This window comes from Rhinoderma darwinii, chromosome 4 (assembly GCF_050947455.1).
Source record: "Rhinoderma darwinii isolate aRhiDar2 chromosome 4, aRhiDar2.hap1, whole genome shotgun sequence".
Taxonomy (NCBI): Eukaryota; Metazoa; Chordata; class Amphibia; order Anura; family Rhinodermatidae; genus Rhinoderma; species Rhinoderma darwinii.
Genome location: NC_134690.1, coordinates 306,483,588 through 306,499,807, shown reverse-complemented (window position 1 = coordinate 306,499,807; position 16,220 = coordinate 306,483,588). Strand labels below are relative to the sequence as shown.

At 39.8% G+C, this 16,220-nt stretch overlaps 1 protein-coding gene across 1 annotated transcript in view; it reads left to right on the top strand.

The window, feature by feature from the left end:
- The window catches only part of TULP4 (TUB like protein 4), a 428,663-nt gene extending 413,949 nt beyond the window's left edge, over positions 1 to 14,714 (top strand). Inside the window, exons 13-15 of the mRNA XM_075862710.1 lie at positions 5,497 to 5,640; positions 7,797 to 10,366; positions 13,121 to 14,714. Coding sequence (XP_075718825.1) covers positions 5,497 to 5,640; positions 7,797 to 10,366; positions 13,121 to 13,237 — 2,831 coding nt within the window. The 3' untranslated portion in view covers positions 13,238 to 14,714. The remainder of the gene's footprint in view (positions 1 to 5,496; positions 5,641 to 7,796; positions 10,367 to 13,120) is intronic.
- Positions 14,715 to 16,220: the final 1,506 nt, after the last annotated feature.

Genomic DNA, 16,220 nt, shown 5'->3' with positions numbered 1-16,220 from the left:
TAACACATTATTTAACCCACGAGGTGAATGCCGTATAAATAAATCGCAAAAAACAATGGCAGAATTGTTTTTTTCCCCATTCACCTCCGCCAAAGCAAAAATATAATAAAAGTTAATGAGTTCCAAGTAGCTCAAAATGGCACCATTGAAAACTAAGCCTGCATATGGCTACATTGACAGAAAAATACAAAACTTATGGCTCTTGGAACGCGGTAACGCAAAAAGAAATAATTTATATTTAAGTGTTTTTATTGTGCAAAGGTAGTAAGACATAAAAAACCTATGCATATTTTGTTTCTTTTTAATACTACCTATAGAATAAAAGTAACGTGTTATTTACGCTGCATAGTAAACAGCGTTACTCAAGAAACAAGGCTGGTTTCATTGAAAAATTCAACTCGTTCTGCAAAATAGGCGCTCATACGGTTGTGTTGATGGAAAAATAAAAAGGTGTGATTTCGACGATGAAAAAGACAAAAATAATGGTTTCTTATTAACCCCTTCCCGACATTTGCCGTAAATATACGTCATGGAAAGCCAGTGCATCCCGCAAAATGTCGTATACTTACGCCAAATGTTTGGCACCGGCTCAGAAGCTGAGCCGGTGCCATCATCGTCGGATCTCAGCTGTATCTTACAGCTGACATCCGACTGTAACAGCGGGGACCGAAATTGGCTTCGATCCCCGCCATTAACCCCTTAAGTGCAGCGCTCAAACGCGATCGCTGCACTTAAGGTGTTTGCAGCTCATCGGAACCCCAGCAATGAAATTGCCGGGGTTCCGGTGGCTCCAATGGCAACCGGAGGCCTAATACTGGCCTCCCGGTCTGCCTAGCACCGAAGCCGGTCAAGATCCGCCCGGCGGCAGAGCCTGATCGGCTTCCGTAGCTGCCGGCAAGATGGCGCCGGGTCAGGAGCTGATCACAATGGTCTCCTGCTCTGCCATTACGGAAGCCGATTTAGGCCCCGCCGGGAGGCGAAGCCTAATCGGCTTGCTGTCAGTGAATGACTGACAGATCTAATACATTGCACTACATAGGTAGTGCAATGTATTAGAAAAAAAAAAATCTGACCGTTGGACCTTCAAGTCCCCTAGTGGGACTTGAGAAAAAGTGTAAAAAAAGTGTAAAAAAAAGTTTGAAAACAATAAAAGTTTCAAGTAATCAAATAAAACACAATCCCCCTTTTACTCTTATCAAGTCCTTTATTATTGAAAAATAATAATAAACCATATGTATTTGGTATCGCCACGACCGTAACGACCTGAGGTATCAAAATATTATATTATTTATTGCACGCGGTGAACAGCGTAAAAAAAACGTAAAAAACTTTACCAGAGTTTCTGTTTTTTGGTCACTTTGCCCTACAAATATTAGAATAAAAAGTGATCAAAAAGTCGCACGTATCCAAAAATGGTACCTATAAAAACTATAGCTCGTCCCGCAAAAAACAAGCCCTCATACACCTCCGTCGACAAAAAAATTAAAAAGTTATGGTTCTCACAACTTGGCGACAGAAAAAATACATTCTTTTTACAAAAGTAATTTTACTGTGCAAAAAGTTGTAAAACATAAAAAAGTCCTATAAAATAGGTATCGCCGGAATTGTACTGACCCGCAGAATAAAGTTAACATGTAGTTTATAACGCATGGTGAACGCTGTATAAAAAAACCGAAAAAAGCTGTGCCAGAATTGCGTTTTTTTGTTTACCTGGAATCCCAAAAAATAGGATAAAAGGTGATCAAAAAGTCACATGTACCCCAAAATGGTACCAATAATAACTACAGCTCGTCCCGCAACAAACCAGCCCTCATACTGCTACGTCAATGAAAAATAAAAATAGTTATGGCTCCAATAAGTCAGGAAATAAAAAAAATATGCAGTTGTGCCCGAGGGGAACATTTCTTCTGTTTCAAGAGGCGATTTATCAAGGGCCTAAAATTAGGGAACCAGGAAGGGGAGTGCCCAAACATATCCGCTGGAAGCGACGGTGCACGTATTATACCAGGACAACACTTTCCCAGCAAAATTCCCCAAACTACAAAGGTGCGGAGTGTGGACCAAAAGGGGGATAAGAAATTACACCATTTATCAGTGCGACACCGGCCTGTGCAAAAAGGATTGCTTCACAGCGTAACACACATCTATGGATTATTTAATTTTTTTACCCCATTATTATACCACCTGACTGCCCCTTATATACTCCGCCCCGCTTACATGTACCCCCACATTATAAATGGAAACACCAGCAATACTCAAACAAATATAGTACCAAGCAAAATCCGCTCTCCAAAAACCAAATGGTGCTCCCTCGGCTCTGAACCCTACAGCGTGCCCAAACAGCAGTTTCCTTCAACATATATGGCATCATCATACCCGGGAGAACCCTTTTAACAATTTTTGGGGTGTGTGTCACCAGGGTCATAAGCTGGGCATGACATATTTGCCACTGAATGGCATATCTAGGTAAAAATATACATTTTTAATTTGCACCATCCGCAGTGCATTAATTTATGGAAAAGACCTGTGGGGTGAAAATGCTCACTACACCCCTTAATAAATGCCTTGAGGGGTGCAGTTTCCATAATGGGGTCACTTCTCAGGGGTTTCTTTTTATTATTTCACATCTGAGCCTCTGCAGTTGTGAACCAATACTTTGTAAATCGCCAAATTAGGCCTCCACTCCGCATGGTACTCTTCACTCCTGAGCCCTGTCATATGTCCAGGCAAAAGATTAGGGCCACATGTAGGGTGTTTCTTAAACCGGGAAACACCGCATAATAATTAGAGAGCTGTCTTGTTATGGTGGCACAAGCCGGGCACCACATATTGGCATATCTATGGAAAAAAATCCCATTTTCACTCTGCAACATCGAGTGCACACTAATTTCTACAAAACACCTGCAGGGTTAAAATGCTTACTACACTCCTTGGTAAATGCATTGAGGGGTGTCGTTTCCAAAATGGGGTCACTTCTGGGGGGTTTCCACTGTTTTGGGCCCACAGGCGCCCAGAAACCAATCCAGCAACATCTGCACTCCAAATGGCGGTCCTTCCCTTCTGAGCCCTGCCGTTTGCCCAAACAGCAGTTTATGACCACATATGGGGTATTGCTGTACTCGGGAGAAATTGCTTTACAAATGTTGGGTTCTTTTTTTCCTTTATTTGTTGAGAAAATGAAAAAATTTGCGCTAAAGCTACTTCTTATTGAAGAAAAAGGACTGTTTTTATTTTCACTGCCTAATTCTAATAAATTATATGAAACATCTGTGGGGTCAAAATGCTTACTACACCCCTAGATGAATTCCTCAAGAGGTGTAGTTTCCTAAATGGCGTCCCTTTTTGGGCGTTTTCATTGTTTTGTCCCCTCAGGGGCTTTGCAAATGTGACCTGGCCTCCGCAAACCATTCCTGCTAAATGTGATCTCAAAAAGCCAAATAGTGCTCTTTCCCTTCTAAGCCCTGCCGTGTGTCCAAACAGCCGTTTATTACCACATGTGGGGTATTGTTTTACTCGGGAGAAATTGCTTTACAAATTTTGTGGTGTTTTTTCTCCTTCAGTCCTTGTGGAAATGAGAAAAAATTAGCTAAACCTACATTTTCTTTGAAAAAATTTCGATTATAATTTTCACAGCCTAATTCCAATAATTTATGCAAAAAACCTGTGGGGTCAAAACGCTCACTATACCACTAGATAATTTCCTCAATGGGTGTAGTTTCCGAAATGGGGTCACTTGTGGGGGGTTTCCACTGTTTTGTCCCCTCAGGGGCTTTCTAAATGTGACATGGCCTCTCAAACCATTCCTGCTAAATTTGAGCTCCAAAAGCCAAATGGCGCTCTTTCCCTTCTAAGCCCTGCCGTGTGTCCAAATATCCATTTATTACCACATGTGGGGTATTGTTTTACTCGGGAGAAATTGCTTTACAAATTTTGCGGTTCTTTTTCTCCTTTAGTCCTTGTGGAAATGAGAAAAAAAAACGCTAAACCTACATTTTCTTTAAAGAAATGTCGATTTTAATTTTCACGGCCTACTTCCAATAATTTCTGTAAAAAACCTGTGCGGTCAAAATGCTCACTGCACCCCTAGATAATTTCCTTGAGGTGTCTAGTTTCCCAGATGGGGTCACTTTTGGGGGATTTTTACTGTTTTGGCACAGCAAGAGCCCTTCAAACCTGTCATGGTGCCTAAAATATATTCTAACAAAAATAAGGCCCCAAAGTGCTTCTGAGGCCGGTGCTTCATTCCAGTAGCACGCTACGGCCACATGTGGGATATTTCCTAAAACTGCAGAAACTGGGCAACAAATATTGAGTTGCATTTCTCTGGTAAAACCTTCTGTGTTATAAAAAAAATTGTATTAAAAATTTATTTCTGCAAAAAAATATGAAATTTGTAAATTTCACCTCTACTTTGCTTTAATTCCTGTAAAATGTGTAAAGGGTTAAGACATTTTCTAAATGCTGTTTTGAATACTTTGAGGGGTGAAGTTTTTAAAATGGGGTGACTTTTTGGGGGTTTCTAATATATAAGAACCTCAAAACCACTTCACAACTGAACTGGACCCTGTAAAAATAGCCTTTTCACATTTTCTTGAAAATGTGAGAAATTACTGCTAAAGTTCTAAGCCTTGTGAGGTCATAGAAAAATAAAAGGATGTTCAAAAAAACGATGCCAATCTAAAGTAGACATATGGGTGATGTTAATTAGCAACAATTTTGTGTGTTATAACTGCCTGTCTTACAAGCAGATACATTTAAATTGAGAAAAATGCTAATTTTTGCAATTTTTCGCTAATTTTTGGTGTTTTTCACAATTAAATACTGAACATATCTAGCAAATTTTGCCAGTATCTTAAAGTGCAATGTGTCACAAGAAAACAATCTCAGAATCGCTTGAAAGCATTCCGGAGTTATTACCACATAAAGTGACACATGTCAGATTTGAAAAATGAGGCTCTGTCAGGAAGGTCAAAAGTGGCTAAAGAGGGAAGGGGTTAAGGCCCAAATAGTTCAGTGTCTTTCTTTTGCAGTGGATATACCACATGAAATTAATATCGGTTGCTGAATTCTTCTGAATTTGCCATGGATTTCTCCCATGGCAAAGCAAAAGACTGACATCTATGGCAAAATCCACATGCAACAAATGCTTGTGGCAGAGAGAGTTGGGTACCATGCAGAGAAACATGAAGCATGATAACAGTGACCTAATGGGGTTTTGCCATTACATCAGTTATCTGTGTATGGGGACAGCAGGGAATGCACAGATGTACAATACCCCAAACTTGTAACATTTATCCTGGCCCACCAAATGTATCTGTTTTACCCCCTGCCTATTTGCTCTTGTGCTTTTACTTAAAATTTCTGTAACTGGATGGTTATCACTTATGTGCAGATGCTAAGTATTAACCAAATATTAAATGATGGAAAATCCCTTTAATAAAGTGTCATTCTCTTTTTGTCGATTATGCATACTAACGCTGTTCCTCTATCCCACAGTTATTTATAAAACGAGTTTGCTGCACCTCCAGCCAAGACAGATGACTATTTACCTTCCCGAAGTGCGAAAAATCTCCATGGACTATATTAATTTGCCGGTATTTAATACAAATGTTTTCAGTGAAGACGAAGATGATTTACCAGGTGAGTATTTTCAAAAACACATACAGATACTCCGAATTCTCCCACTCTACGGAAAAATATTGAAATCTTGGACCCTAAAAAAAGAAAAAATATATTAATACAGGCTGCAAATTATTTTTTTTTTTATTATTTTCTTTACTACAATAATACTATTTAACTCAATCTGATTTATTGTAGGCAGGAGGAAGCTGTTCAGCAGGATTTATAACGGGAATCTATTTAGTTTACTAAGGGATCAGTCGTGGATAGATGTGGGGGCGCAGAATAAAAAAAGAAGTTAGGGTAATCACCTCTGACCCCTTCACGTGAGATTAGCAGGTCGCAGCCTTTTGAGTAGCCTCTTATAAGTGACTGGACCCAGATAAAATATGCTGGTAGATTGTGAAGACCGCAGGCAAAAACTATCTTTGTGCGTAAGCTGGATAGTGAGGTTGTCATTAGGCTTAAGCGGAGTCAGATGAGTTTGGACAATTGTACTTGTATCCAAAGGAGAGGAGGCAGATTCATTGGGCAATACTAGTGGTAAGACGAGCTGGGTTGTTAATGTAAGGTAGGAGCACAAAAGAGTAAACATAAACTGATCCGCTTAAGAAAAGGGAAATCCGATCAGTATCTAGGAAGCAAGGTGTCGGCAAAAAAAGCGAAGGCACAAGCAAGATTGGGACGTTTTTTTCTTTAACCCTTTAACGACCCAGACATTTTTAGTTTTTACGTTTTAGTTTTTCACTCCCCGCCTTCCAAGAGCCATAACGTTTTTATTTTTCCGTCAATAGAGTGGTAAGAAGGCTTATTTTTTGCAGGAGGAGCTGTAGCTCCTATTGGCACAATTTAAAGTACCTTATAATGTACTGGGAAATGGAAAAAAATTAATTTGTGGGGTGGGATTGTAAGAAAACTAAATTCCTCCATTGTTTTTTGGGTTTTGTTTTTACGGCTTTCACCGTGCGGTAAAAACAACTACTTAACTTTATTCTGCGTCTCAATACGATTGCGGTAATACCAAATTTATATATTTTTTTTAATATATTTTACTATTACAAAGAAAAACCTATTTGTTAACAAAAAAACTTGTTCTGTTTCACCACATTCTGAGAGCCATAACTTTTTTGTTTTTCCGTCGATTGAGCGGTGTGAGGGCTTATTTTTTGCGGGACGAGCTGTCGTTTTTCTTGAAACAGTTTTTTTGTGTGTACGATTTTTTGATCACTTTTTATTTAATTTTTTTAGCGCGAAGGTGACCAAAAAACAATGATTCGGGCGTTTTTAATTATTTTTTTTTTTACGCCGTTCACCGTGCGAGTTAAATAATGGTATATTGTAATAGTTCGAACTGTTACAGAAGCGGCAATACCAATTTTTTTATTTTTTACTTTGTGCTTGAGGAAAAATGGGTAAAGGGTTTTGTTTTTTTAAATTTAATATTTTTGTATTTTTTTTGTACACATTTTATTACTCCCCCTAGGGGACTTGAACCAGCGATTGTTAGATCGCTGGTACAATACACTGCAATGCAAGTGTATTGCAGTATATTGTCGTTTTTACAGGCTTCTGCTAAGCCATTCCTCTGGCATGGCTTAGCAAAGGCAGAGAGAAGGCAGACCTGGGGGCCTTTATTAGGCCCTCGGGCTGCCATGACAGCCATAGGCACACCCCGATCCCGCTGCGGGGGGCATTGGGTTGTCGGAGGGGGCCGACCCGCTTAACGATTTAAATGCCGGGGCCGCTATTGACCGCGGCATTTAACTAGTTAAACGGCCAGGAACAGCACGATCGTTAGAACAGCGTGTCATCTGTAATACAGAGCTTACAGCTTCGGTGTATGGAGCGGGCTCAGCGGGTGAGCCCGCACCAAATATCACCCCCCTGGTCCATCATGTGTATTTTCGTCATGGGTCATTAAGGGGTTAAATAGCGTGCATAGAGGAAGTAAAATCAATGGGTATAGAAGTGGATCATCTGTACTGCCAAGAAACTGAGTGTATTAGAAAATCTTGTAATGAATTTGCACGTTTGATATCCTGTTTTAAATAATGGGAAAATAATTTTACTTTTACATTCATTTTATTTATATTGTAAGAAACTCATTGCTTACTTTAGTAAGATATTGTGATGTAGTAAAAGGTTTGATTTTTTTTATTTTATTCCCTCTCTTTCAGTAACTGGAACTTCTGGGGCACCTGAAAATAACCCACCCTGCACTGTGAATATCCCCATTGCACCTATCCATAGCTCTGCCCAGGCTATGTCACCGACTCAAAGCATTGGCTTGGTTCAGTCTTTGTTAGCCAATCAAAATGTACAACTAGATGTCCTGGCCAATCAAATGGTAGCCCCAGTACCACCAGATCATGCAACAGAAAATACTGTTCAGTATCCATCACAGAATCGATATTCTAATCCAGGGCAAGTAATATTTGGTGGAGTTGAAATGGGCCGCATGTTGCAACTTCCCCAGCCTCCTTTGCCTCACCCACCCCAAAGTACAGTACATATGTCCATTGACCACAACGAGCGGGACCATGAACATCCTCAAAAGTCAAAGCCCATGCGTACAATTCCTCAGTTTGCAGAAGGAGATGCTGTTGTTTTCACTACTGTTCAGGAAATGCAGTTGAACAAACTAAATCCTCCCCCTCCATACCCAGGAACAATCCCAGCTCCTCCAACTTCAGCGGCCCCTCCACCTCCAATCCCACAACCTCCTTTAGACCTCTGCCTAAAAAAGGGAGACTTTTCCCTGTTTTCTAGTGGCCATTTCCAGACTCCACTGGGGTATGAACGAATCACAACATTTGATAGCAGCGGCAATATCGAAGAAGTGTGCAGACCACGAGCTCGAATGCTGTGCACTCAAAATACCTATACACTTCCAGGCCCAGGAAGCTCTGCAACATTAAGAGTTTCTGCAACAGAAAAGAAGATTAAACAACCTTGCACTAGTGCCACACTGAACAGGCTGACTGTTCCTCGCTATTCTATACCCCCTGGAGATCCGCCACCATACCCTGAGATTGCAGCACAGCTTGCTCAAAGCAGGAGTGCAGCTCAAAGAATAGACAACAGTCTCATCCATGCTACTCTGCGGAGAAATAGTCGTGAAGCTGCTCTCAAAATGGCTCAAATGGCTGATAACCAGAGGGCTACACTGCAACATCCACCTAAATCAAAAAGCAACGTTGTGACTGGACAATACCAACAAAGGACACCAACAGCATTGTACACATGCAGCCAGTGTAGCAGTAGCACTGGAGTTATCAGCAGTAGCATCAGTAATCATAATGTCAATATGAGCACTAGCACCATTGGTGCTGGAAATATTCGCCCTGACCTACCCTCAGCTTGTGGTCCACAGCAGAGTACCGTTATAGTTCACTCTGCCAGCACAGCTCCTTTAGCATCTCAGTCCTCTTATAACCTTTTAAGTCCTGCTGAAAGTTGCAGAGACAGGACAGACTATATCAACTCTGCCTTTACAGAAGATGAATCCGTTTCCCAACATTGCCAAGTAGAAAAGCCAGTCAGACATATAAACCTGGCTGATGCAGGATTTACAATAAAACGTCCCCCACCATACCAATGGGACCCAATGGTAAGTGAGGATGTATGGGTTCCACAGGAAAGGACAGCTCATAACACATTGCCAATTCCCAAGAGACCACCTCCCCTCATACTTAGGCAGGGTCAACATTTAGATATGTCACGTGTGCCATTTATTTCCCCTAAGTCAATTACCAGCCCCATTTCAACATTCCAATCAAATTATGGTGTCGGGATACCTTATACTGGTGATTATAATGTCCCACCTCCTCTCCAACAAGTACAAAAACCTTGCTCCCCAAAGGAAGCTCTAGCTCCAGCACAGTTTGTGCAACAGGAGCCTTCTATAGTAGTACAGCCAGCATATCCACCCAGCCTACCTTGTTGCCCTTTGCCACCCATGTATCCAGGAAGTAGTAATTGCAATGGCTTGCCGCTTCCTGCAATAGCTCTGCACCCTTGGAACACATACAATGCTTGCCCCCCAGTTCCAAGCTCACAGGCTTCCCTTCCACCAAAACCTTATTTGTTGCCAGAAAAACCTGTCTTATCCTCTCCTCAGCCTGAGCTCCAAAGTAATGTGGGTGCTGAGGTAATAGTGGAAACCGCTGATAATTTCCAGGAGGTCCTTTCCTTAACAGAGAGCCCCGTACCCCAGAGAACAGACAAATTTGCTAAGAAAAACCGAAAGCGTTTGGATAGTAGGGCAGAAGAAGGAAAGGTTCAGGCCATTACTGAGGGCAAGGTGAAGAAGGAAGCAAGGACTTTGGGTGATTTCAATTCCCTCATATCCAGCCCCCGGCTTGGAAGAGAAAAGAAGAAGGTCAAAAGTCAGAAAGATCAGCTAAAATCCAAGAAGCTAAATAAGACAAATGAGTTTCAAGATAGTTCAGAAAGTGAACCGGAGCTCTTCATTAGTGGAGATGAGCTGATGAACCAGAGCCAGAGCAATAAAAAGGGATGGAAAACCAAGAGGAACCTCAGAACAGCTAGTGATCTAGATGAGTTTAAGTGTCGGAAGGCAAATGATAAAGATGATGGCAGATTGGGAAGTCAAGGATTTGTATATGTAATGGCCAATAAGCAGCCTCTTTGGAATGAGGCAACACAGGTCTACCAGTTGGACTTTGGAGGTCGGGTGACTCAGGAATCTGCAAAAAATTTCCAAATAGAACTGGAAGGTAGACAGGTATGGGAAAACATTTATCTTTTCAAATGCTGACTTGTAAAAATATTATTACATACTCCATACTCTTCGTAAGCAATGCTTTAGTATATGTGCAATTTTGAATCTTTTTTTATTGCTCCAATGCGTCTAACTTTGAAAAATTGCCTTGATTAAAAAAATTAATTCTGTTATGTGTCTACAGCTCCTGTGTAGACTGTAGACCTGCAGTCATATGTCACTCCATTCTCTTACCTCTTTCTTTTCATTAACCTACAGACCGTAGGAATGGGGCCTGTTGGACATTAGTAACACATGACAGCAGGATTGGTCTACTACACAGGGTTTTGATGGCGTAACAATCGCAGTGGCAAAGGTTGCGAATGGGCCTGGAAAGGAAGGGGGGGACTGCAAGTGGTATTCCCTGGATCCCCTCAGGTCGCCACATCAGGCCCCTGGCAAAGGTTCGCACCACGGCGCATACAAGGTCCTGATGCTAATGCAGCACACAGCGATGACATGTGCTGCGTCACATATAACGTCCTGGCCCGGCCCAGCGTCTGCACCTTGTATGCACAGTATGTCTTAATGTGGTAGCCTGAAGGGATCAGGGACAGGCCGCCTGCAGCTAAGAGGAGAGATGGGGGTATGGGGCCCAGTTCTATCTTGTTATGCCCCTGCAGGTATACTTTGTAATCTATAATCATGTAGACACATAGGTCTGCATCAGAGCTATTAACACATGATTGTAGGATATTTTTATAATGGACTATTTATTAATAATAATAATATTTTTTATTTATATAGCGCCAACACTATTTGCAAAGTTTCTTTATTTTTTTTCTGGAGCAATGAAAAATTGGTATCAAAAGTATATATATATATATATATATATCCTTTAGGCTAGGTTCACAGAGTTTTTTAATTAGTTTTTTGACGCGGAAACCGTGCCGCAAAAACCGTCCGAAAATGCCTCCCATTGAGCGGTAAAACTGGCTCGCGGGTGCAAGAAGGGACATGCCCTATCTTCGCGCGATTACACCTCTGACCTCCCATTGACATCAATGGGAGGCAGAGAAAGCATATTTTGCTGCGTTTTATGCCTGTTGTGCTCAATGGCCGCTTCCAATGGGAATTTTGAGGCAGATTTTCCGCCTGCAAAAAACTCTGTGTGAACCCAGCCTTAAATGGGTTATATTTTTATGTCGGGGGAAAAAAGTATTTTTTAATTAAAAGATGCCATTTATAACCATGTGCTGCTATTGGTCATACCATTAAAGTCTGTGGTTGAAAGCACCTGCTATTAATATGATTTATTTAAATCTCTATGCATTATATGGTAGATAAATGATGATTAATCAAAAACTTTAGTTCTAATTAAAAATAATTTTGTGTCTACAGTTCGTATGGAAACCTATATGTGTTGATAACAGACTATGAACAATCCCTGTGTAATCTGATCCTGTAGACATATTGCCGTCTATACACTAAGTCTCTCTGACCTACAAAATGTATGTTAGGTAGAAATAGGGGACAGATGTAATGGAGTATGACTGCAGGATCAGACTACCCTGGGGTTTGTTGTAGTCTGTTACCATGGAGAAACATATATCTGCATAAAAGCTGTAGACACACAGCAATAGAAGACTTTTAATCAAGACTTGCAAGATTTTCCAACTTGCTTTGTCTTTCATTCATGCAATGGAACAATTCAAATAAAATTGTTGTGATGTTGAACCTACAATTTAAATGTAACTCTTCTAACATATTTGTTTTAGTAAATAGTGTAGTCACCATTAAAAAAAACAGTGCTAGAGCATCTTTTCTTAGTATTCTATCATCCCTTTATTATTCCTCCTGCCAATGCATGAATAAATTGCTAACTGGGCGTTACCATTTCCCTTGTAAATAGGATGTGTTCTTTTGCACACTGACACAGTAAGCACTAGTTGGGCAGTGTCGAAGTGTGTAGGTACACATACAATTGACAAGGGGAATAGTAACACCAAGTTGTTTATTTATACATTTCTGTGAGGAACAACAGAGGAATGACACAATTCTAAGCTCTAAAAGATGTCCCAGCATTGTTATTTAATGAAGAATACTATATATGTTGTTATTCAATACAATATAAAATTTTGTACACAATTTCATACACTATAAGAACAAAATACAACATACATATTTGACAAGCAATTTTTCTTTAAACCCTACCTCCCTTCCCACTTCTTGCCCCCCATGACCGGTATCGACTTTAAATTACACAGCCCCCAAAACCCTGAACTTCTCTAAATATATGGCTTTTTAGCCAAATAAATATCCCTGTAGTCTTCATGATCTATTCGACTAAATTTTTCAGTGTTACCCACACCATAAATAAACAGGTGAACCGTTTTCGTCCCACGCCCAACTGTGGCTACCCCTGTACAATCATAGCCCTACCCTCCCCCAACCTCCCACCCTTCCCTCTAGGTCAAAACAAGAAGTAAAAGAAGGAAAAAATAATACAATATTTACTAAAACAGACTTGTCAGAAAAGCTGATAGGTCCCCTTCAAGTGATTAATACATCAAACATGTATGATCATTGTCCATGTACAAACTGTTTAAAGAACTTTGTCCGTTCACTATACGTCAGGATAGATGGAGTAATGGCACAGAAAAAATTCAGCAATAGCAACTGTCTCTAATAATAATAATAAAGTAGTGGAAATTGAGATGTTTTTTCAAAATGTTATCCTTAATGTATAAATCGGCCTGTTTCTTTTCTTCTCGACAGGTAATGCAGTTTGGAAGGATTGATGGCAATGCCTACATTTTAGACTTTCAATATCCCTTTTCAGCCGTCCAAGCCTTTGCTGTTGCTCTGGCTAATGTGACTCAGCGTCTGAAATGAGCTTAGATGATGACATGGGAACATTTCAACTGCAGTGGATAAAGCAATGTTTCAATAGTACAGATATCTCAAATGGGAAGAAGAAGAAAAAAAAACATTAAATCATTTCAACTGGAAAGAACCATGACTTCCTGCGAGAAGGCACTCGTTTTCTTTATTTTTTACATGCAATATTTCTGATGGTTGAACAGGAGCCATTTTGTGTCATGATAGAAGTGCGGCTGTTGACGGTTATGTTCTGTTGTGTTTGGTGCAATAGATGTTAGAATATTACATGGAAAAACTGCCTTATTTATAATAATATTATTTTTTGAAAACCGTAAACAATGTGGTTCATCGACCTGTTTTTTCCAGTTTGTAGAATCACAGACAAAAATTGCAACTAAAAATATTTTTTAATACTTGAATGCATTAAAAATGGGGTGGTAGGTACTGAAGGTTAGAAAAATGTCTTTAGCAATGAGTTCTGCGTTCGAGGTATTTCTACCAACCCAGTGTTTTGTTGATGTTTGCAGAAACCATAGTGTTCGGTTTTAGTAGAATCTCAATACCAAACTGAGAAGCTCTTGATGTTTAATTTCTAAATGAGGGTCCTTGCCACATTAGAGTAGATCTGTTGTTTAAAATCTATATAGTTTTTACAATAATGACCCACTGTAGTGTTGTAGGACCCAGGATTTACATAGTCTGCACAGTGCAGGTTTTTAAGAGTGTAAATTAGGGGTTCCCTTATTGTTCAAAGGTTAAAAGCGTTTTTCGACTTGTCAAAATTGGCTTTAATTGACCCAAAAAGTAAAAATAACAAGCCACGGCAACAGCTGTGAGGCGATTCATACCACAATGATGTCATGTCCGTAGTGACGTCACCACTCTGTGGGGCTATTACCCTCCATACAGAAGACCACATTAAAAACAAGAAGCGAGGGTAGTCAGAGATGGACCGTGGCAGAATCAGACAGGTAATTTCAACAAGTTGGGTAACCCCTTTAACCTCTATGGCATTCCGCATTCGAGCTTTATAGAAATAAATGGTTTGCCACTCAATTTAGAGGGGTATTCCCGTTATCTAATCTACAGGATATGCCATAAATGCTTAGGTCTGTATCCCACCTCTTAGTCCCTCACCTATAAGGAGAATGCGGTTTCAGGCCGGCCCCTTCCCCATATAGTTGCATTGTTATTTCAATGATGGGATGTTGTCAGAAGGTCACGAAGGGGAGGGGGGGTTTCATTATTTCTAACGCGCAGCTCTCCACGCCCTGATTCATTAGAGAAGGGCCTGCACATGCATGACAACCACTCCATTGAAATGAGTGGAAATTGCAGTAACGTACTAGTGTGGAAAGACATCTGAAGTTAACAATATTATTGGAAAAAACAGAGGAAGTAATCCAGCGCTGAGTCCAGTTGTAAGTTAAAAAGGAAGCGTTGTTCCCATCTTTATTGGAGTAATATAATTAAAAATCGTAGTTAACAATATTATTCTCTGCTCATTCATTTGAAAATTTAGACCTAGAACCCATTTTGACTAATTATATCATGTAATATCTTATATCATATACAGATGTCATATCTTATATGACGTTATACAGATAAAATGGCAGCGAAATGTGAAATTAGGGCACGTACCCATGGTGTCAAAAGTTTCTACCAAAACACTATTCATTTTTCTATTTAATTAACTTGTACAAACTTGATACAAATGGCTGTCTGTGTATATTGTATGGAATTTTATTATTTTAAGGAGGTATGCACCTTCTGCTCTAAACGTTGGATCATGATTTTTTTTCCTAGTTTATAAAATAGGAACAGTATTAACTTTAGAATTTATTTCCAAAAAAATGCCTGCTTGATGTTAAACCAGTACTGTTGGTGGTGTCTTTCTATGAATTACATCTGTTTGGAGACTACACAGCAGTAGCATGGGTATTTACTACTTCCCGGAAATTATTTGATTCAGAACTGCACTGAACCATTCTACTGAGTAACTTGAAGGTCAACTAAATATTACATTCTTTGTCACATTACTTTATTCAAAAATGTAGCTAAAAAATTTTCCTTAACTATTTATTAGTTACATAGATCTGTTTTCAAGATAGATCCATGGCAACAAATCTGGCCATCATTACAGCTCCCACAGGGGATGTCTCCCAGCTTTACCGGACTCTTGAATGGCATATTTAGTTAGTTGATGCAATGATACGTCCATCATTCTGGTATCACTTCATAACAAGGCAGAATTAACAGTATTCTAGGAAAGCTAGGTGACAAACCCTGTGATGTTTGTTATTGTGACCATAATGTTTGTCACCAATCAATGTCATACAACCGAATACAAATTTTTACAAACTAACAGAGGAGGACAACACAAGGATGTATTGTATGAGTGTTGCCATTCTATTATCTTTCTCTTCGCATTTGAGGAATTTCATCCACAGTGTGACTAGCTTAATAAGAATCAATGGTTGTTCAAACATCATCCATTTTTTATTCACCACATTGATCTTTTGCATCCATCTATGGTAGGGCTAAGCACATTTTTTAACTTGGATTCGTTGGTATCCACATTGACTAGGATGAAATATAAACAAACTGAAAATGTAGAAACATCTGATGGGGTTTACGATCATTCTAAGGTTAAGTGGCTGGTCACTGTGGCACTATAGAAACATTATTTCCTAGCATATCTTATGATAGACCAATATAGCATGGGAATTGGATCTGAAATACATTTCTGGTGGGGATCAAACCGCTGGGACCCCTAACAAGCAAATATTTCCAAATCTCCCACTCACTATAATGGAGAGTGACTGTGCACTTGGGATTAGGGTTGAAATTTAATATACTATCCTGTCGATATGCTCTTTATAATATCCTGCCGATTTGCCCTTACGGTCTATCAGCAGGAAACCTCTTTAATATGTAAAGGGTAACGTTAACCAAAATCTAAAATGGAGATTTCAGTAAAATCTACTTCTCTTGC